Source organism: Mustelus asterias, chromosome 19, assembly GCF_964213995.1.
Source record: "Mustelus asterias chromosome 19, sMusAst1.hap1.1, whole genome shotgun sequence".
Taxonomy (NCBI): Eukaryota; Metazoa; Chordata; class Chondrichthyes; order Carcharhiniformes; family Triakidae; genus Mustelus; species Mustelus asterias.
Window position 1 is genome coordinate 29,711,493 of NC_135819.1, and position 23,677 is coordinate 29,735,169.

The following is a 23,677-nucleotide window of genomic DNA, read 5'->3' on the forward strand; positions in this document are numbered from 1 at the left end:
TGGGGGTTCACACCGGCAATGAACACGCCAGACCCCCTCACCTGTGATGCTCCGATCCCACACTGCATCGAAACAATCTGTGCCTGGCGTGACACGGCTGAATAAACTCGGCCATAGTGATGTCCACTAAAGTACAGCTGTTAAGCCAGTATTGAACTGATATTACTTCAGTTGTAAAATTATTTAAATAGTTTGACTTATTTTTAAGCTTCAGCCACATTTTGGAAAACGAAATTAGTATTTATATAAAGCTGAATCATGAGGAGGTAATAATCCAACTTATAAGAATTTTGGCAAAACACTGAAAATTCTCCTGAATTTTCATCAATGATGAGGTTAAGTCCAAATCGGAGAAGTAATTGCCTCGTTTGAGTGTTGCAGACTGGCACATTCCAAGGTCCAGAACTATATACTGAGGGATGGACTAAAGCTTGAGGTAGTCGCCACAGAGCCACAATTGGGAAACGTTGCCTTTCAACCAAGGTACACTGAGCGGTTAGAAACTCTCAGCTGAATCTGACAAGGAATGGATATCGTTAATACCTAGAGTAGTGAAATTGTATTGAGGAAACTCAGAGCAGGACAAACTGTAGGGAGACAAGTTGAATTTTATTGCACTTGCTGTAATTTTCTGGTTGAATTGGGAAATAAAACAAAGGAATTTATCACACATACTGTCTTAATGAGGCAATTTACATATTAATATTTAAGTGAACATGACATTGTGTGTAAAGGCACAAAGACAAATTAACAAGATTAACAGAGCACATTTTGGAATACAGTTACCAACAGAGGAATACCAGTCAGTGCAAATGGTGACAGGAAATGTCATCAAAGCTCATTAAGAATCAATAACACAGAGTGATGGGAAACATGGGTATTAATGCTGAAAAATTACACAGATGTCGCTGATATCATAGAATCCCTACAGTGCAGAAGGAGGCCATTCGGCCCATCGAGTCTGCACCAACCACAATCCCACCCAGGCCCTACCCCCACATATTTTACCCACTAATCCCTCTGACCTACACATCTCAGGACTCTAAGGGGCAATTTTTAACCTGGCCAATCAACCGAACCCGCACATCTTTGGACTGTGGGAGGAAACCGGAGCACCCGGTGATGTACCTCATAACCTGAGTTATGAGGTACAATGGCAAACATCTCCCATGGGAGATTGACAACAAGAGGATGCTGGCACCAATAGGTGCACTGATGCTGGGGGTCACTGCCACCTATAGAGAGACCCGAGGGAGGGGGAGGGGGCAGGGGCGACAACACAGCACTCAAAGGGGCCCTAACACTGGGGAAGGGAGGGCAGGGAGGTGATGGCAAAGTTAAATTAAATTAATGTTGTTGGGTAATATGATTGGCAAATTCTGTCCTTGCTTCTTCTCTGGCCTTTGGTATAGAGGGAGTACAGTGAAGGTTTACCAGGCTAATTCCTGGGATGACAGGTCTGTCATATGAGGAGAGACTAAGTCGGTTAGGATTATATTCACTGGAGTTTAGAAGAGTGAGAGGGGATCTCATAGAAACTTATAAAATTCTAACAGGGTTAGACAAGGTAGATGCAGAAAGAAGTTTCCCAATGGTGAGGGAATCCAGAGCTAGGGGTCATAGTTTGAGGATAAGGGATAAACCTTTTAGAACTGAGGAGAAATTTCTTCACCCAGAGGGTGGCGAATGTGTGGAATTCACTCCCACAGAAAGTAGTTGAGGCCAAAACATTGTCTGATTTCAAGAAGAAATTAGATGTAGCTCTTGGGGCTAACGGGATCAAGGGATATGGGAGGATGGGGGGTAAAATCAGGATTTTGAATTTGATGATCAGCCATGATCAAAATGAATGGCGGAGCAGGCTCAAAGGGCCGAATGGCCTAATCCTGCTTCTTGTTTCTATGTGTCTATGATAAACTAGATATAGAGAAGCCAAGTTTTGAGCTCTTTAGATTGTGACACAAGTTTTAATCAAATCATCCTACATTCAAGTCTCCTCCCTATTTTCCTTAACTCCAAGATTGGAAATCAGTTTGTGCAGTGGCTACATGATGCTGTTTGCAAATTTCTGTTTTTTTTACTCTCGGCAGTTTCAATCACTCCGAGTTTGGGCCTGTGTTAAACTATTAATTTACTCATTCGTATTCGTATTTTTCTAATTTAATTGTGTACAATTCTGTAATGTTCTATGTTCTTGTAATGTTCTATGTTCTTGTAATGTTCTATGTTCTATAATAGTGTAGATTAGAGGGGCTTTAGATTGGTACCACTGGTCGGCGCAACATCGAGGGCCGAAGGGCCTGTACTGCGCTGTAATGTTCTATGTTCTATATGATCCTAGATCCCAACTGCCATTTCTGCTTATTTTCAAATTAATTCCTTCCTTCTCATGAGGCAAGAGGAGAAGGTGGATAGCTCTGAACTCTGAGCAGCAACACTATGAGGGACACTCAGTTATTTGGGTAAGCCATGATCTTCAAATAAAATAAATGCTTAGTAAGTAGCTGTATCTAATGCTAGGATTTATAGCTGATCTATACTGTCAGGCATGGATAGCTTGTTTACATTGATTGCATTATGCACCAAAGGCTATTGGCTGACTATGACAATACAGTTACACAATCAAACAAACCAGTAATTATAACTACATATCTAGTCATAGTCTGTTGTTGCAATAATAAAGCATAGTTTGTGATTCTTGTAGTTAGTACAAGTAGAATATTAAAAAGGAGAGAAGGTCACAGATGAAAGATAGACCACCTGGTACGCAAACATCACCTGTTCTACTTGTGTTTTAATTAACACTTGTGCAAAAACGCATATTAGTTTAAATATAGACCTCTGATCTTAACAGTAACAAATAGTTATTTTTCTTTATAAAGGCAAAAATATTAGACTTATGATGTGAAAAATGTATTGTTTTGAACAATTATCTATTTTCAGAAATTGATTTTAGTAAACATGTCAAAAAATGTACAGAACTTCCAAAAGACAAAATGGGAATCTTCACATAATTATTGTCCAAGAGAAAAACAAACAACTCGAATGAATCTGGATTTAGAGGAATTGTTTTGTTATTTCTGATTGAACAGCATCATCCATCAGCAGCCTACATGCTGCTCCTCAGTGGAAGTCTTGAACTCTCTGATGGTGCTGCTGTTGGATAAAGCAGACGACGGGCCTTTCTCCTGGGGTTTGGCCTCGCTTGAAGTGTTTGGTTTAACATTAGCAGAGATGGCAGGATCAATAAAAGGAAACACCTGCTTTTTCCCTTACGGCTGCCTCTTTTGTAGTATTTGTCCCAGAACGTATATTCACTCCCATCCACACTTTGATTTGCTGTTAAAGTATTCTTTTATTTTTAAAATGCCTTCACTCATTTCTTCCGTACCTTCATTTTCCAACTGTAAAGCAAATTCAGGAGTGATCATGAGTTGATTCTACATAAAACGTGCAGCACATAACCTGTCCGTGTCAGTGTTAATGATGCACTGAGAAAGTGCAGTCCTCTTCGTTTTGTGTTGTTAAAAAGATGTAAAACATTACAGTATGTTTTATGAACTTTAAATATAACAGAGCCCAAAAGTCTGTGAGGTTATAGCACTCACCCTCTCGGACTCAGGCAAAAGGCTGTACACCAGGCAAAGACCAGGCCAGGCTTAGCAACCCTGGCAGTTACAGGTGTACCTGGTTGGGAGTGAAGGATCTGCCTGCTCAAGCAAAGGCAGCAGCAAGGCTGGGAGGCAGAGTCAGAGGGGGAAGCTTCCATACCTCTGATCTGGAATGTACTGAAAACCTGGTACTGGACACAGGAGGACACACAATGGAAGTAGGCCTCACATTCTCCAACCAAATTGTTACAGTCCTTCACCTTGGTCACAATTTCTGATCTTCCCACAATGGCCATGAGCTGAGATATGACTCTCATGATTCAGGTGCAAGCTGCCATTGCTTGAGTGAAGCAACTCTCCCCCTCTCCCAGAGCCATACAATGGAGGTGCCCGGTATCAAAGATCTGCAGGTTTTAGGTCCCCCCCTGACCTAGGTAACACCGGCTGGGGGGTTGGAGATCCAGTACCTATGACTAGTAGGCTACCAGGTTTGCAGCAGTCTTTAAAACTATAGGATGTATAAGGGTTGAACTCACTGCCACAGATACATGCTCTCCTCACCTGAACAGAATACTTTTGGATGTATTTCCCAAGTTCGATCATAGCATCCCTTTCCTTAAATTCATTCTCGTGCTTCTGAAAGAAAATGATCATGTTGTTTAAGGATCTGTCGTCCTGACCAGTGGGATGAAGTGAATGATGCATCATAAGATACATCTCATTACCTTTGATTCCTCAGTGAGAAAGATCTCCATCTCCTCCTTGGTCACTGTGCCCATGTCAGCAATCTGTCGGTAGTAGGTTTTCACTTCATCCTTGTAGTGTGGAATGTCTCTGGCGTAAAGCACTTTATTGGTTGGAGAGTGCTGAAAAGGAAGACCTTGGATTTAATTAAAGCCTTTCAAAACTTCAGGACATCCCTGTATTTTACAGACAATGAGGTGTTCTTTTTAAACAGTAGTCACTATTGTAATGTAGGAAATGGGGCAATCAATTTGTTCGCAGCAAACTCCCACAAACAGCAATGTAATAATGACTGATCTGTTTTGTGACATTGGTTGAAGGCTACAAATTCTGTAAGACACCTGGGAGAACTCCCCTGACCATCTTCAAATAACATCACAGGATCTTGAGAGGACAGCCAGATCCACAGACTCTCATTTAAAAGGCAGCACCTCTATCAGTGCAATACCCTCTCAGTATTACACTGGAGTGTCCTCAAGACTTTGGAGTAGGACTTGAATCCATAACCTTCTGACTCCAGAGATTCCAAAATGCTTCCCATTGGGGTGGCACGGTGGTTAGCACTGCTGCCTCACAGTGCCCGGGTTCTATTCCCGCTTGGGTCACTATCTGTATGGAGTCTTCATGTTCTCCCCGTATCTGCATGGGTTTCCTTCCACATTCCGAAAGATGTGCTGGTTGGATGCATTGGCCAGGCTAAATTCTCCCTCAGTGTACCCGAACAGGCGCCGGAGTGTGGCGACTAGGAGATTTTCACAGTAACTTCATTGCAGTGTTAATGTAAGCCTACTTGTGACACTAATAAATAAACTTAAACATTGAACCACAGCAGAAAGAGCAGAATCAATCACACAATCCAACAATAAAAAATTTAAAAGGTGGACAAATGTAATTTGATTGAAATACAGAGCAACCAAGATTTGTTTGAAAAGGGGGATAGCCTTGAGGGGCTGAATGGCCTACTCCTGTTCTGATACACTTAATGGCTCAAGTATTTGTAGTCTGCCGCAACATAATATATATTTAAAGTGATTATATCTTGGTGTAAATTTAGAACTCCGTTTTAAAGCATTCCATTGAGGTTTTTTCGTAACTGACCACAAAGTGCAAGAAACAAAGCAACAGAAGGGAAGGAAATGACATCAAGTCCAATACAACAGAGAAACATAGGTTCCAATTTCTATTGGTTCCAGAGAGGCATATAAATAAAAACATTCATTTCCAGTCAGGTTTAGAAACGTAGAAACATAGAAAAACTACAGCACAAAATAGGCCCTTCGGCCCCACAAGTTGTGCCGAACATATCCCTACCTTTTAGGCTTACCTATAACCCTCCATCCTATTAAGTCCCATGTACTCATCCAGGAGTCTCTTAAAAGACCCTATCGAGTTTGCCTCCACCACCACTGACGGCAGCCGATTCCACTCGCCCACCACCCTCTGTGTGAAAAGCTTACCCCTAACATTTCCCCTGTACCTACCCCCCAGCACCTTAAACCTGTGTCCTCTCGTAGCAGCCATTTCCACCCTGGGAAAAAGCCTCTGAGAGTCCACCCAATCTATGCCTCTCAACATCTTATATAGCTCTATCAGGTCTCCTCTCATCCTACGTCTCTCCAAGGAGAAAAGACCGAGCTCCCTCAGCCTATCCTCATAAGGCATGCCACTCAATCCAGGCAACATCCTTGTAAATCTCCTCTGCACCCTTTCAATCTTTTCCACATCCTTCCTGTAATGAGGCGACCAGAACTGAGCACAGTACTCCAAGTGGGGTCTGACGAGGGTCTTATATAACTGCATCATTATCCCCAGACTCCTAAGCTCAATCCCTCGATTGATAAAGGCCAGCACACCATACGCCTACTTAACCACCTCCTCCACCTGCGGGGCCGATTTTAGAGTCAGTTCTGGATCCACAGGGCAGCAGCCCCTTGGATCCCATGCCCTCTCACTTTTTCGAGAAACCTTGCATGGGGGACCTTATCGAACGCTTTGCTAAAATCCATATAAACCACATCTACTGCTTTCCCTTCGTCAATGTGTTTAGTCACAATTTCGAAGAACTCCACCAAGCTCGTAAGGCACGATCTGCCTTTGACAAAGCCATGCTGAGTATTCTTGAGCATACTAAACCTCTCTAAATGCTCATAAATCTTGTCCCTCAGGATCTTCTCCATCAGCTTACCAACCACTGAGGTTAGACTCACCGGTCGGTAATTTCCTGGGCTATCCCTATTCCCCTTCTTGAAAATAGGAACCACATCCGCAATCCTCCAATCCTCTGGCACCTCCCCGTCTCCATCAATGACGCAAAGATCATCGCCAGAGGCTCTGCAATCTCTTCCCTCGCCTCCCACAGTAACCTGGGGTACATCCCATCCGGACCCGGCGACTTATCTATCTTGATGCCATTCGAAGATTCCAGCACAACCTCTTTGTTAAAGTCCACATACTCAATCTTTTCAGTCCACCGCAAGCCCGCAGTACATCCACCCAGTTCCTTCTCCTCTGTGAAAACCGAGGCAAAATACTCATTAAGCACCTCTGCCATTTCTACTGGTTCCGTACAGATTTTCCCGCCTTCACCTTTTATAGGCCCTATTCCTTCATGTCTCATCCTTTTACTCTTCACATATTTATAGAACACCTTAGGATTTTCCTTAATCCTACCTGCCAAGGCCTTCTCGTGACCCCTTCTGGCTCTCCTAATTTCCTTCTTTAGTCCCTTCCTACAAGCCGTATACTCATCTAGATCCCTATCTTCACCAAGCTCTCTGAACCTTTTGTACGCTTTCCTTTTCTTCTCGACTAGGTCCCGCACAGCTTTCGTGCACCACGGTTCCTTTAACCTACCAACTCCTCCCTGTCTGCTCGGAACGTTGTCCTGTAGAACTCTAGACAGACATTCCTTGAAAAACTGCCACCTCTCTTCAGTACATTTCCCCGAGAATACCTCCTTCCAATTTACTCCTCTAATTTGCTGCCTTATGTCTTCATATTTACTCCATATAAACGCTTTCCTAGCTTGCCCGATCCTCTCATTTTCCAATGCAAGCATAAAGGAGATAGAGTTATGATCGCTATCCCCAAGATGCTCTCCCACTGAGAGTCTGACACCTGTCCAGGCTCATTGGTCAGTATCAGATCAAGTACAGCCTCTCCTCTTGTAGGCTTGTCCACATGCTGTGTCAGGAAACCCTCCTGAACACACCTAACAAACTCCTCCCCATCCAGTCCCCTTACCCTAGGGATATTCCAATCTATGTTTGGGAAATTAAAGTCTCCCATCACAACAACTCTGCTATTATTGCAACCCTCCAGGATCTGTTTCCCTATCTGCTCCTCCACCTCTCTGTTACTATTGGGCGGCCTATAGAAAACTCCCAGCAAAGTGATCGACCCCTTCCCACTCTGAACTTCCACCCACAGAGACTCTGTAGACAATTCCTCCACAGCATACACCTTCTCTACAGCTGTGACACTATCCCTGATCAGCAGTGCCACTCCACCCCTTCTCTTGCCTCCCTCCCTGTCCTTCCTGAAACATCTGAATCCCGGCACCTGGAGTATCCAGTCCTGTCCCTGAGACATCCAAGTCTCCGTAATGGCCACCACATCACACTTCCAGGCATCGATCCACGCTCTGAGCTCATCCCCTTTATTCACTATACTCCTGGCATTAAAGTAAACACATCCTTTGGTCTGAACTCTCCCCTTCTCTATCCCCCGTCCATCCTCTCTCTTGCACTGTCTATAACCCTTCTTTGTTTGCGAGCTAACTTCCTCGCTCCCAGTCACCTCGTCTCGATCCCCTCCCCCCAACCTATCTAGTTTAAACTCTCCCCAGTAGCCTTAGACAACCTTCCCGCCAGGATATTGGTCCCCCTGGGATTCAAGTGTCACCCGTTGTGTGTGTACAGGTCACACCTGCCCCTAAAGAGGTCCCAATGGTCCAGGAACCTGAATCCCTGCCCCCTGCACCAGTCCCTCAGCCACACATTCATCCTCCACCTCACTCCATTCCTGCCCTCACCCTCCCGTGGCACAGGCAGCAATCCTGAGATTACTACCTTTGCTTTCCTCCTTCTCAGCTGTCTCCCTAATTCCCTATACTCTCTTTTCATGACCCCTTCCCCCTTCTTTCCCACATCAGCGGTACCAATATGTACCGCTACCTCTGGCTCCTCTCCCTCCCCCCTCAGGATTTCTGGGACTCGACCAGCGACATCCTGGATTCCAGCCCCAGGGAGGCAGACCACCATGCGAGACTCCCGCCTGCCTCCGCAAAATCGCCTGTCCGTCCCCCTGACTGTTGAGTCCCCGATTAACACTGCCTTCCTCCTCTTTTCCTTAGCCCTCTGAGTTACAGGGCCGGACTCCACTCCGGAGACACGGCCACTGCTGCTTCCCCCAGGCGGGCTGTCCCCCCCAGCAGTACTCAGGCAGGAGTACTTGTTGTGGAGGGGCACACCCACCGGGGTGCTCTCAATCACCCGAGCTTTACCCTTCCTGGCCGTCACCCACTTGGCCTCCACCCGTGGCCCTGGTATGACCACCTGATGATAGCTCTTGTCTATCACCTCCTCGTTCTCCCTTAACAGCCTAAGATCCTCGAGCTGCAGTTCCAGTTCCCTAACACGGTCCCTCAGGAACCGCAGCTCGACACACCCCTCACAGATGTGGATGTCTGGGAGGCCAGGTGCCTCCAGGACCTCCCACATCCTACACTGGGAACAACACACTGGCTTCACACTCATATTTGACCCTTTATACCAAGGTACACAGAGAAAAGTAAATAAGAATTAAAAACTCACCCCTGCTCGCCCTGTCGCCCGAAGCCCTGTGAGCCAAAGCCCTTATAGCTCACACTCTGCTTCCCACTCACTACACTGCCCGCTCCCGACGCTGCCCGCTGTACACTGCAGCGTACCTTTTATACTTCGCTCGCTTAAAAAACCCTTCCCAGACTCCTTAGCGGCCCACTTCCGGTTTTCAGTTTAAAATTAAGAAAAGAAAACTACTACTCGAAAAATAAAGGCAAAAAAACACACTGACTAACTAAATAATTTAATAAATCTCTCACCAGCACTCCTGCCACAAATCACTCCCTCTCTGCTTGCTCCAGTGGTTGGGAAGGGAATCCTGGGCCATGGAGGGATGCAGAAAGCAGGAAACTACAGACCAGTTAACTGAACATTGCTCATAGGGAAAATGTTTTGAGACTATTACCAAAGACATTATAGCAAGACACTTGGAAAACTTCAAGATAATCAGGGTGAATCAACATGGTTTTGTGAAAGAGAAGTCATGGGTGGGATTTCCATCCTCCCCCCACAGCATGTTTTGCAGGAGTGGTGGAGGCCGCCTGCCATTAGCCGGCGGTGCGATCTTCTGTCAACGGGTTTTCCCCTTGTCTGCAGCCTCTGCTGCAAGGGAGGGTCATTGTCTACAGGATCGGAAGATCCTGCTGGCAGGAAAGAATCAGACTGCACCAAAAGAACCCCTACAGTGCAGAAGGAGACCATTTGGCCCATCAAGTCTGCACCAACTCTCCAATAGAGCATCTTACCCAGGCCCTATCCTGTAACCCCATATATTTATCCCACTAATTCCCCTCACCTATATACCTTTGGATACTAAAGGGCAATTTAGTATAGCCATTCCACCTAACCTGCACATCTTTGGACTGTGGGAGGAAAACAAATGCACTCGGAGGAAACCCACACAGACACGGGGAGAACGTGTAAACTCCATACAGACAAGTCACTCAAGGCCGGAATTGAACCCAGGTCCCTGGCACTGTGAGGCAGCAGTGCTAACTACTATGCCACTGTGCCGCCCCAAAAGCTGGATTTAACCAATTTATTGGAGTTCTTTGAAGAAGCAATATATGCTGTGGACAAAGGGGTACCAGTGGATGTACTATACTTAGATTTCCAGAAGGCACTTGATAAGGTGCCACATAAGAGGTTGTTGCAAAAAATAAAAGCTCATGGTATAGGGAATAATATATTGGCATGCTAACAGGAAACAGAGAGCTCAAATAAATGGGCCAGTTTCTAGTTGGCAAGATATAACAAGAGGTGTGCCACAAGGATCAGTGCTGGGGCCTCAAATTTTTACAATTTATATAATGGTCTTGGATGGAGAAACAGAAGGTATAGTTGCTAAATTTGCTGATGATATATAGACATATAGGGTGGGAAGGTGTGAAGAGCATACAAGGAGGTTAACTAGATTGAGTGAGTGGACAAAAACCTGGCAAATGAAATATAATGTTGGAAGCTATGACGCTGTCCATTTTGACAGGAAAAATAAAAGAAAGTATATTTAAATGGTGAGAGATTGCAGAGCTCTGGGATGCAGAGAGATCTAGGGTTCCTAGTGAATCAATTGCAAAAGGTTAGTATACAGGAACAGCAAATTATTAGAAAAGTTAATAGAATTTGTTGCAAAGGTGACTGAATACAAACATAGGAAGGTTATGCTTCAGTTGCACAGGGCATTAGTGATACCAAATCTGGAGTATTGTGTACAGTACTGACATTACTTAAGGAAGAATGTAAATGTGTTTGAAGCAGTTCTGAGAAGGTTTATTAGGCTAATATCTGGATTGGGTGTGTTATCTTATGAGTAACAATTGAATGGGTTAGGTTTGTGTCCTCTGAGGTTTAGAAGAGTAAGAGGTGACTTGTTTGAAACATACAAGATCCTCTGGAGTCCTGACAGGGTGGATTTGGAGAGGATGTTTCCTCTTGTGGAAGAATCTAGTACTCGGGGCCGCTGTCTGAAAATAAACCCATTTAGGACAGAGATGAGGGGAATTTTTTCTCTCAGAGAGCTGAGAGTCTCTGGAACTCTCTTCCTCAACAGGTAGTAGAAGCAGAATCTTTGAATCTTTTTAAGGCAGAGTGGGATTAAAAAGGGTGAAAGATTATCAGGACGGGAGGGGGATGTAAGCTTACAACCAGATTAGTCATGATCTTATTGAATAGCAGACTTGAACGGCCGAGTGGCCTACTCCTGCTCTTCGTATGCTTGTTTGAGAGGTTTACATTTGTTTCCTTGTGCGAGGTGATGCACCTCCAGGTCTCACATGGAAACCTGAGGCCTTCCATACCCTGAGCTCTCCCCACTCTCTAGTGATGTCCAGAGACTCCTCCATACAAAGCCCAGCTGGGGCCTCATGTTCTGACTCACCAGCCAGGTTGTGAATGTAGTCGTGTTCAGACTGCATCAAAAGGCCTGAAGGCTGAGATTGGGCCTCCCCATTCCCAGACTCCGTAGGATTACTGTCCACTCTGGGGCATGCAGCACCTACCACCACCCATCCCCACTCACCTGCCACCCTGTTCATCTCCCCCCACTCGCCTATCCCATGTTCCTCAAATCCCACCCCCAGTTCGTCTTCCCCCCACACATCCCCTCAGCGGAGCCATCGATTGTGCTACAAATATTCCTCTGAACCCCTGTTTTAATAGGCAAGGGTGGAATTGGCAGGGGGTTTAAAGGAGTGCGGCATATGGGGAGGGAGCGTAACGAATGTAAATTGAACGCGCAGGGATTGTAATGGGCAGGGGGTATAACAGACAAAAGTGTAATGGGGTGATGGTGTAAAGTACAAGGGGAGGGGGTGTAGTGAATGTGAATGGGATGGGCAGGGACGTAATGGGGTGGGAGTGTAACAGACAAACAGGTGTGAAATGGGTTGGGGGTTTAATGGATGGGGGTGTAATTGGGTGGGGGGTGTAATGCTTGGGGATGTAACAGACAGAGATGTAATGAGTTGGGGGTGTAATGGGACAGGGATGTAATGGGTTGGGGGTGTAATGGGTTGGAAGCAGCTCAAAGGTGGTTCCTTTTCTCCCCAAATGGTTAAAATCAGCTCCAACATAATTACCTTCCCAAGCTGGTGTGACGTTAAAGAGAAGGAATCCATGAAGGCCTGTGCAATGACAGACAGGCAGCCATCCAAATGTGGGGTTTTCTCGATATCAAACACAAACTGAGGATTTTTAAGGATGTTTATCCAAAAGCGCAGAGGAAGGCTGGAGAAGGAAGAAGAATAATATTAAATGCTGACAGTGTCATTATCAAATATCAGAACATTGAGGTGCTCTTGTCTTGTTCTTTTCCATGCTGATCCAGTGATTGGATCCAAGTAGCTGAAGCAGACTGATTAGTCACAGTTCCAGTTTTGGACCGTCCTCTGTGCTATTTCACTGCAACAATGTTATCACTGACTCTACACAGAGTAGAGAAATTTGGCATCATTACATTACTGATAAGGCATTTCCTACTGAAGATGGCGCCGGAGCGAGGTGACTTCTTGCAAGCTGTGCCCAGCAAACCTTCTAATTCTATCTTTTACTCTCGTTCTATGCTTCCAAAACTTCATTCTAACTCTTTTAAATTCTCTAACAATGCTTTAATGCAATTTCTACATTCTGCACTCTCTCATTTCCTTCTCTATGAATGGTATGTTTTGAATGTATAGCGCGCAAGAAACAATGCTTGTCACTGTATGTTAATACATGTAACAATAATAAATCAAATCAAATCAAATCAAAAAGTGGGGGAAAATGATCCACTTCCACACCTGGTAATCAGATGGATTCAACCTGTTAGAACCCATCTGTCCATCATATACCATTGTCCCGAGAATCAGTGGGAGGGAGAGGGTTTATAACAGGCAAGAGAATAGCTGCCCATGTGGTGAAGATGAAAACTAACTCTATTGACCACCTGTCTTACAGATAAGAAATTAAACAGAGATCCTCTCAAGTGACTATGAAAGATCCCATGGCACTATCCGAAAGAAAGCAAGGCAGTTCTCCTTGTATTCTGGCCAATACTGATTCCTCAACCAACGTGACTCAAACAGATTACATTTCATTGCTGTTTGTGGGAGCTTGCTGTGCACAAATTGGCTGTCACATTTCCTACATTACAACAGCAACTACACCTCAAAAGTGTTTAACTGGCATCAAACACTGTGGGACAGTCCTGAGATTGTGAAGGTAACAAAGCCTTGCATTTATATAGGGCCTTTCACAACTGCCAAATGTTTCAATGTGTATTACTGCCGGTGAAGTGCCTCACTGTTGTAATCTTGGAAAGATGCAAAACTTATTCAATTTATTATTTTAGTAGATCTGCGTCATTTGGACACTTGATATACTCCATCTCTACTGCATATATGTTGTTTTTGACCACTCCCTGTTTTTTTTGACTGGTGTGCAGATGCCGGCGTTGGACTGGGGTAAACACAGTAAGAAGTTTAACAACACCAGGTTAAAGTCCAACAGGTTTATTTGGTAGCAAAAGCCACACAAGCTTTCGGAGCTCTAAGCCCCTTCTTCAGGTGAGTGGGAATTCTGTTCACAAACAGAGCTTATAAAGACACAGACTCAATTTACATGAATAATGGTTGGAATGCGAATACTTACAACTAATCAAGTCTTTAAGAAACAAAACAATGTGAATGGAGAGAGCATCAAGACAGGCTAAAAAGATGTGTATTGTCTCCAGACAAGACAGCCAGTGAAACTCTGCAGGTCTACGCAACTGTGGGAGTTACAAATAGTGTGACATGAACCCAATATCCCGGTTGAGGCCGTCCTCGTGTGTGCGGAACTTGGCTATCAGTTTCTGCTCAGCGACTCTGCGCTGTCGTGTGTCGCGAAGGCCGCCTTGGAGAACGCTTACCCGAATATCAGAGGCCGAATGCCCGTGACCGCTGAAGTGCTCCCCAACAGGAAGAGAACAGTCTTGCCTGGTGATTGTCGAACCAGGCAAGACTGTTCTCTTCCTGTTGGGGAGCACATCAGCGGTCACGGGCATTCGGCCTCTGATATTCGGGTAAGCGTTCTCCAAGGCGGCCTTCGCGACACACGACGGCGCAGAGTCGCTGAGCAGAAACTGATAGCCAAGTTCCGCACACACGAGGACGGCCTCAACTGGGATATTGGGTTCATGTCACACTATTTGTAACTCCCACAGTTGCGTGGACCTGCAGAGTTTCACTGGCTGTCTTGTCTGGAGACAATACATATCTTTTTAGCCTGTCTTGATGCTCTCTCCATTCACATTGTTTTGTTTCTTAAAGACTTGATTAGTTGTAAGTATTCGCATTCCAACCATTATTCATGTAAATTGAGTCTGTGTCTTTATAAGCTCTGTTTGTGAACAGAATTCCCACTCACCTGAAGAAGGGGCTTAGAGCTCCGAAAGCTTGTGTGGCTTTTGCTACCAAATAAACCTGTTGGACTTTAACCTGGTGTTGTTAAACTTCTTACTTTTTTGACTGGAGCAGGCAGTAGAGAGAGGGAAGGAATAACTTAAGCACAAACACAAAATGATCAGAAACATCATGGGCAGGATTTTCCAGCTACGTTCGCCAAAGCTCAACAGACCTTTCCATGGTCCACGTCTCGCCCGCTACAATTCCCGTGTCAGGTGGGACGGCAAAATTCGCCCCCATGTATCAGCAGGCCAGAGGGAGAACCAAGGGATTGGAATACATTCAGAGAATATGCAAGACCATATCCACAATGGATTAAACAACATTCAGCCTCCACATGTTCGTGCACTATACGAAAAAGTAGGCAAAAACTAGAAACAAAATGCTGGAAACAGCCAGTGGGTCAGCGGTGTCTGTGCAGAGAGGGGGGCAGGGCTATCTTTTCTGTCCAAGCATTCTTTATAGAAATTAGAACTCCATGGCTGAATAGACGAGGTTAAAGCTGCAATCATTAAACAAGGATGTGTATTCAGCTTTGAGCTGGATTTCCCCAACTGCTGGGTCTTTTCCAAATCCATCCTCCACAATGAACCCAAGGCTGACTGATTAGCTGCCTATGCCATCTTTAAATAGAGCCGGTCACCCAAGTAATAGAAGATTGTCAATGTCATAGAAATCATAGAAACCCTACAGTACAGAAAGAGACCATTCGGCCCATCGAGTCTGCACCGACCACAATCCCACCCAGGCCCTACCACCATATCCCTACAGATTTACCCACTAATCCCTCTAATTTACGCATCTCAGGACACTAAGGGCAATTTTTTTTTTAGCATGGCCAATCAACCTAACTCACACATCTTTGGACTGTGGGAGGAAACCGGAGCACCCGGAGGGAACCCACGCAGACACGGGGAGAATGTGCAAACTCCACACAGGCAGTGACCCAAGCCGGGAATCGAACCCAGGTCCCTGGAGCTGTGAAGCAGCAGTGCTAACCACTGTGCTACCATGTCACCCGTGTGTAGGAAAGGACAGTGCAGCCAGGAGAATGCCAGTGTTGATTTTACCTATATTGAACCTCAAGTATTTTCTATGGTGCTTCTCAATCCCAAGTGAGGCAACTCCCACCAGCCAGTCCCCTGGACAGATGGTAACCGTATTGAACTTCTTCCTTCAGCACTAAGTGGGGAGTTGAAGACCCTCAAGCCGAGATTGGCTTTTAATCCTCCTGTCCTCTTCTCAAGATGCTCAGATCATATTCACTATTTTGAAAATGGTGAACCAGGCAAGTTGTAACAGAAACTTTAATAATGCCCCTACAACATGTGACATTCAGTACCTGTTAGTCTTCCATATATGTAACACATCGGGATCAGTGATCTTCTTATTGTTGGCCTGAGCATGCAAGATGTCAAAGATGTGCCTAATGGCCATTGGTGCCTTGTTATTTGGCATACTCCAGATGCTCCTAAAAAGGTCCTTAACAAAAGACTGAAGTGCAACCTGAAACAAGAAAACACCGGTGGCAGAGGCATGAAGAGGAGCAGAGTTGATCTATAAAGCATTTCAAACAAATTTACAATATAATTGAACTACAGAGGGAGAGAGAGACTGAGAGTGAGAGAGGGACAGAGCAAGAAAGAGTGAGAGCAAGGGAAAGTGATGGAGAGAGTGAGAGAGAGAAAGGGAGAGTGTGTGAAAGAGGCAAAGAAGGAGAGAGAGGGGGAGAGCAAGACAGAGGGAGAGAGAGAGAGAGTGAAAGAAGGAGAGGAGGAGCGAGGGGGAAAGAGTGAGGAAGAGTGAGAGCAAGAGAGAGGGAGTGAGAGGGACAGAGTGAAAAAGTGAGGAAGAAAGCAAGGGAAAGTGAAGACAAGGGAGAGAGAGAGAAAGAAAGTGAGAGAGAGAGTGAGAAGGGGAGAGCAATAAGGAGAGAGAGAGAGAGGAAGACTGAGTTGAAAGAGAGAGAGAGAGACAGCTGTCCTTGCAGCAGTCAAAAAACAGCTCGGAGACAGTAGACAGAGTGAAACACCCAAAGGACCTGGGCTGTTAGTCAACTTGAAGTTGCTGCCCACACCAGGAAGTTTAAATGAAAAACCTCTTTTTTAAAAAACTGCTTTTCTTTAGAACTGTTCTACATTCCTTCCATCTCAGAAATTGTCCTAAACTTAAAAATATAGCCCCAGAAAAACACAAAGTGACTTTAATCTAAGCAACTTCAGGCCTTGTAAAATATTCATGAATGGAATTACTGGGCTGCCTGGCTTTAACTATAGGAAGGAGGTGACTACACTAGAAAGAGTGCGGGGTAGTTTCACTAGTATGTTCCCTGGGCTGGAGTATTACAGCTATGGAGACAGGCTGGTTAGACTGGGGTTGGTTTCCTTAGAGCAGAGAAGGCTAAGGAGGGCCTGATTGAGCAATTATGAATGAGATAGGATAGTTAGGAAGGAACTTTTCTCCTTAGTAGAGGGATAATAACCAGGGGGCATGGATTTAAGGTAAGTGGCCGGAGAATTAGAGGGGATTTAGAGGGTGATGAAAATCTGGAACTCACTGCCTGAAAGGATAGTAGAATCACAGAATCCCTACAGTGTAGGAGGAGATTATTCGGTTGATTGAGTCTGCACCAACTCGCTGACAGAGTATCTTACCCAGGCCCTCCCCTCTGCCCTATCCCCCATAACCCTACACATTAACCACGGTTTATCCACCTAACCTGCACTTTGGACCGTGAGAGGAAATTGGAGCACCCGGAGGAAACCCACGCAGACATGGGGAGAACATGCAAACTCCACACAGACAGAGACCCAAGGCTGGAATTGAACCTGGCACAGGAGGGAACCCTCACAACATTTAAGAAGCTTTTAAACGAGCACATGAAATTCAAAGCAGACAAGGCTACAGACCAGGTGCTGGAAAATGGGATTAGAATAAATAGGTGCTTGATGACCGGCACAGACACGATGGGCCGAAGGGCCGCTTGTCATGCTGTGAAACACTATAACTATCAGGAAACAAAACTGGCATGGATTTGGGGATGGCAGTGTTCTACTTTAATTACTGGATTAATAATCCAGTAAATTCAAATACATTGATAACAGAGGTACTTTCACCTTTTGAGTCAGTAGGCCTTGAGGTCAAGTCCTACACCAACAACTTCAGCTGTTAATTCAGGTTGACACTGCAGTGCAATACTGAGGATGTGCTGCACTGTCACAGGTGCATTCTTTCAAATCTGCCTTCTCTGGGGGACATAAAAGATTCCATGGCACTATTTTGTAGAAGAATGGGAGAGTTCTCCCTGGTGTGCTGGGTGTTATTTATCTCTCAATCATATCACCTAAGCAATGGCCAGGTTGTGTGATTAGCAATGAAGCAATGATACTCTCCTCTGATCTTGAATGTAATGCCCACAAAGATCCAACACTCTCTGTGATGTAAATTCCCTCTTTCTTAACATTGGTTTGTAACTGGAGTCAAGTCAAGAGAAGCTTAGAATTAGCGACAGCGACTTCTGGATTTCCATTTTTAGTGGCACGTGTGCACACTCCAGAAACTTCTGTCAGTTTCACAGGAGTAATAGTGATCAATGCTGATAGTTTTGCTACAACTACGTTTGGTTGAAAGGCTAAACCAAGGCCCTCTCAGGAGCCTGAAATAACCTATGGCACTACGTGAAGTATGTTCATCCAGCGGTAGGAATTCTTCAGTTGCAAGCAATAAAAGTAACTTATTTCAGAAAGTAAATCAAAGAAAAAGGTTTAATAAAGAAACTTCATTACTCTGACACTTGCAGCCATACCCTGGGCTGTTGAAGCTCTCTCAATTCCTTGGTCAGCTGACAATCACATCATTTTGTCATTGGTTACATTGTCTACCGGGTCAACTGACCCTCACAGCATGTTACCATTGGTTATATTATAACAGATCGATGTTATCATTGGTTACATTCTAACAAAGTAGAGCAGGATAGTTCTCCCCATGTCCTGGCTAATATTTATCCACCATCCAACCATTATCTGGTCATTGTCTCATTGCTGTTTATGGGAACTTGTAGTGCACAAATTATTTGCTGTTTTCTCTACTTCAACAGTGTCTGCATTTCAAAAGTACTTCACTGGCTATAGAGTGCTTTGGAACATCATGAGGTCATGAAAGGTGCTATATAAATCCAAGTTCTTTCCTCTGCAGTAGCTTGTGTAGGGGCAATAGATAGCTGTTAGATTTCAAACCATTTGGAAAATCACAGCTGATTTTACTTGGTGAGTAACAGATGTAACAGTACCTTTGAGGACAGCAGCTTTGTTAGATACATTTCTTTCACCTTGAACTTTTGTTTGCCTTGATCTGGCACGGGGGTTTCTGCAAATGCAGAACGTGGTGAAATCTAAAGAAGATAAGATACAGTCACAAAAAGATTGAATCACTGGAAATCATGAGTATGAATTAAGCTGAAGTGTGAAATACATACCAGGTGACAAAGTTTGTCTGCAGATCCGCTATCTAGAGTAAATGAAAGAGAATAATTTGTGAGTTGGTGCTTGTATCTTAAATAATTACAGAATTTATTGTTGTGGATTTTGCACTGAAAACAAGCAAGGTTGGAAAATGAAACACGTCTCTTTCAATAGATCTATTGATTAAATGGCATTCAATGTGGGGTACATGTGAGTGATTTTTAGATCTATATATGAGCCTCAGCTTGTGACAGAAGAATTTTCACTCAGATATATCTCAGTTTTAAAACAATCACAGAGTTGGGTGAGGTTGATATTCTAGGGACGTGACATCTGAGTGGCTCTTTTATTGGACTAGGAATCCAGGGGTTAGGGATTCAAATCCATCCTGGCAGGTGATGAAATTGAAATTTTTAAAAAATTGGTTGACTTATTGGGTGAGCAGCAAAAACTAACACAGTAACTGCCAACTTGTTAAAATCCCAACAGACTGGCACACATTGTATGTGGGTGGTTTTCATTGCCCTCAGGGTAATGAGAAATGGGAAAAAAACACAATCTCCTCAGTGTTGATTCAATGTAAAAACAGATAAAAACATTGAAGGAATGATGAGATTGAAAATATTCAAGCATCTTTAAGATGCAGAGAAGCAAATGCTACCAAAAAAATGATATTCTGAAATCCAATGATATAATGAGCTGTTTCAGTGGCTGGTATTAAAAGGGGACAGAAAAAACTCACGGTTTAAAATCTTTAATATCCCAGGTGTTTCACAGAAACATAAATTGTTAAATGAACTGAATAGAGATTAAAGAGAGAGATGCAATTCTTTTAAGGATTAGCGATTTATTTTACCTGTTTTTGCTCTGTTTAATCTTCTAATTGCGACTAATGATGCTCCAGCTGTAATCTGAATGGGAATATGTGAAAATATAGTTACTGACACCAAATATTCCCACACACAATTACATAACACAGTCATTCATACACTCACTTGCACATACACACACTAACCCTCATACTCGTGTGTGTGCAGACACACTAATACTCAGGGCTAGATTTTCGCAGAATCGAGCCAACACCAGAGGCCTTTAAAAATGGCAGACAGGACACACATATACAAGTCCCACCCCAAATTTTTGCAAATCCCATTGCTGCCTACAATGGAAGGGGTGTGTATAAATCACAGAAGTGTTAAACATGAACTCAGCAGCTCCATTTGAAATGAATGCTTTGTTCATACAAACCCCAATATCGCTGTTCCAAGGATCTTAACCCACGTTTTGGGAGCCATGATTTTATGGAGAGACACAAATGCTCTTGAAGACTGGATAAAGTCTCTTTACATCTCATGATCTGAAGCAATTTAAATCCCCGCCCCTTTAAAAATGAATTAAACCAGACCACAGCTGTCAATTAGAATAAAAAGCTGCTATTACCTACTGTTACTGCACTGATCTGGAATGCATCCCAGGGTATTGAAAGAAATGTCAGAGGTAATAGTGGATGCGTTAGTGATTATTTATCAAAACTCGTTGCATTCTGGGGTAGTGCCGGTTGATTGGAAAACGGCTAATGTTACGCCGCTGTTTAAAAAAGGAAGGAGACAAAAGGCGGGTAACTATAGGCCGGTCAGCTTAACGTCTGTAGTAGGGAAAATGCTGGAATCCATTATTAAAGAGGAGATAGCAGGGCATCTGGATAGAAATGGTTCGATCAATCAGACGCAGCATGGATTCATGAGGGGAAAGTCGTGCTTGACGAACATGTTGGATTTTTATGAAGATGTGACTAGGGCGGTTGATGGAGGAGAACCGGTGGATGCGGTGTTTTTGGATTTCCAAAAGGCGTTTGATAAGGTGCCCCATAAAAGGCTGCTGAAGAAGATTAGGGCACACGGAGTTGGGGGTAGTGTGTTAAAGTGGATTGGGGACTGGCTATCCGACAGGAAGCAAAGAGTCGGAATAAATGGGTGTTTTTCCGGTTGGAGGAAGGTAACTAGTGGCGTGCCGCAGGGATCGGTACTCGGGCCGCAACTGTTTACCATTTATATAGATGATCTGGAGGAGGGGACGGAGTGTAGGGTAACAAAGTTTGCAGACGACACAAAGATAAGTGGAAAAGTGAATCGTGTGGAGGACGGAGAAGATCTGCAGAGAGATTTGGACAGGCTGAGTGAGTGGGCGAGGATATGGCAAATGGAGTATAACGTTGAGAAATGCGAGGTTATACACTTTGGAGGAAATAATAACAAATGGGATTACTATCTCAATGGAAACAAATTAAAACATGCTACCGTGCAAAGGGACCTGGGGGTCCTTGTGCATGAGACGCAAAAGCCCAGTCTGCAGGTACAACAGGTGATCAAGAAGGCAAATGGGATGTTGGCCTATATTGCGAGGGGGATAGAATATAAAAGCAGGGATGTCTTGATGCACCTGTACAGGGCATTGGTGAGGCCGCAGCTGGAATACTGTGTGCAGTATTGGTCCCCTTATATGAGGAAGGATATATTGGCATTGGAGGGAGTGCAGAGAAGGTTCACCAGGTTGATACCGGAGATGAGGGGTTTGGATTATGAGGAGAGGCTGAGGAGATTGGGTTTGTACTCGTTGGAGTTTAGAAGGATGAGGGGGGATCTTATGGAGACTTATAAGATAATGCGGGGGCTGGATAGGGTGGAGGCGGAGAGATTCTTTCCACTTAGTAAGGAAGTTAAAACTAGAGGACACAGCCTCAAAATAAAGGGGGGTCGGTTTAAGACAGAGTTGAGGAGGAACTTCTTCTCCCAGAGGGTGGTGAATCTCTGGAATTCTCTGCCCACTGAGGTGGTGGAGGCTACCTCGCTGAATATGTTTAAAGCGCGGATGGATGGATTCCTGATCGGTAAGGGAATTAAGGGTTATGGGGATCAGGCGGGTAAGTGGTACTGATCCACGTCAGATCAGCCATGATCTTATTGAATGGCGGGGCAGGCTCGAGGGGCTAGATGGCCTACTCCTGCTCCTATTTCTTATGTTCTTAAATTAGAAAACAAAAGCTATCTGTTGCTACAGTTTCAATAGACCTAACTGTTGACATTTCCCAAGGATTATTATTATGAATGCTTGGCTGAGTTTCAAGAGCTCCCAAATCACATCTCAGTAGTGAGCTGTTTGCATTTTGGCTGACAGTTTTAAGAGGCTGTTAAAGGTTTAGATGCCTTTGCTGTATTAAACAGATGTTTGTTTTTATAACAGAATGACCACTTGAGCAGATTTGAATTTTTGAATGGGTTTCAAGAATGAGATTTGTTCAGTATCAAGTGTACAGTGAGAGTGCCCTTAGATTGTTAGTGGTTCAATTTTGTTTTCATCTCCACTTGGCTCATGGGGTCTGCCCATTATGAATACTAGGGGGCATGGAAGGGAATGGGGTGTATGAAGGGGAATGGGGGTTATGAGATGGAACAGAGATGAAGGTGGGTGAAGGAAGAGGCTAGAGGATTGATCAGGCTTTTATGCAACTAGGCCAAAGTCTCAGAGAACTGAGGCAGTCCTTCGAACCAGCCTGTGTTGGTACTCGCCCACCTCCATGGCTTCCTCTGACTCCATCCCATCCCCATCTCCCAAAAACAAAAAAGGACAGGAGGGGAATTTAAAGGAATTTTCCTGATTTGAAATTCCTGGATTGATGGTGAAACTTTGGCCCTACGCTCATCTCAACTCTCACACTCAAAAGACACACACAAGCATTCCCTCTCACACAAACACACAAAAAAACACAAAAGGCAATACCTTATTTACACACACATGGACTTGCATATACCCTTTGTTTTGAGATGAATTGGACATTAAAAGTAAGAATATTATGCTCCAGTTATGTAGGGCATTGGTGAGACTGTGTCTCGAATAGTTTTGATTTCCTTATTTAAGAAAGGATGTAAATGCATTGGAGGCGGATCAAAGATTTACTGGATTGATACTTGGAATGAGTGATTTGTCTGACGGGAATAGGTTGTACAGGCGGGGCTTGTTTCCACTAGAGTTTAGAAGAGTGAGAGGTGACTTGATTAAGTCTATAATATCCTGAAAGATATGGACAAGGCAGAGATGGAAAGGATATTTTCTCTTGTCCAGAATTAGGGGGTACTATTTTAGGGAGCACAATCAGATTAGCCATGATCTTATTGAATGATGGAGCAGGCTCGAGGGGCTGAATGGCCTCCTGCTCCTATTTGTTTGCTTGTATTAACATTCATATCTGCGCGCGTGCACACACACACACATACATTCTCATTCACACACAGTGACTCACACTTGGACATATAGGGCGGAATTTCCGGCCCGTTCAGTCTCTTGCCAGAGATAGGCTGGTTAATTTATTTAAATTTATTGAAATGTTAATTTCAATGCGTTAGCGAGCCTGGCGCTCAATTGTCCGGGCTCGCTTGCCTTTATGGCCACGCTGGGAGAGGTTCTCGCCGGGGAGGAATACATCTGCCGCCCCATGAACTGGGAGCAATTGTATTGGACTCGCGGGTGGAACCGGAGGCCATTGAGGCTCCCTGGGGAGGCTGAGGGCAAAGAGGGGGGTGCCCCTTGGGCAGTGCCAGACTGGCGGTGCCACCCTGGCACCT

General features: G+C 44.4%; 1 protein-coding gene across 2 annotated transcripts in view; it reads right to left on the bottom strand.

Moving 5' to 3' along the window:
- Positions 1-590: 590 nt before the first annotated feature.
- The window catches only part of plxnc1 (plexin C1), a 156,578-nt gene continuing 133,491 nt past the window's right edge, over positions 591-23,677 (bottom strand). The window contains exons 27-34 of one of the 2 annotated variants that reach the window (XM_078235229.1): positions 19,915-19,969; positions 19,073-19,104; positions 18,887-18,988; positions 15,941-16,104; positions 12,256-12,403; positions 4,337-4,477; positions 4,173-4,247; positions 591-3,404 (exon numbers count right to left, since the gene is read on the bottom strand). In XM_078235229.1, coding sequence (XP_078091355.1) covers positions 3,315-3,404; positions 4,173-4,247; positions 4,337-4,477; positions 12,256-12,403; positions 15,941-16,104; positions 18,887-18,988; positions 19,073-19,104; positions 19,915-19,969 — 807 coding nt within the window. In that variant the 3' untranslated portion in view covers positions 591-3,314. Of the gene's footprint in view, positions 3,405-4,147; positions 4,248-4,336; positions 4,478-12,255; positions 12,404-15,940; positions 16,105-18,886; positions 18,989-19,072; positions 19,105-19,914; positions 19,970-23,677 lie in introns of both variants that reach the window. The other variant, XM_078235228.1, reaches the window with a different exon arrangement.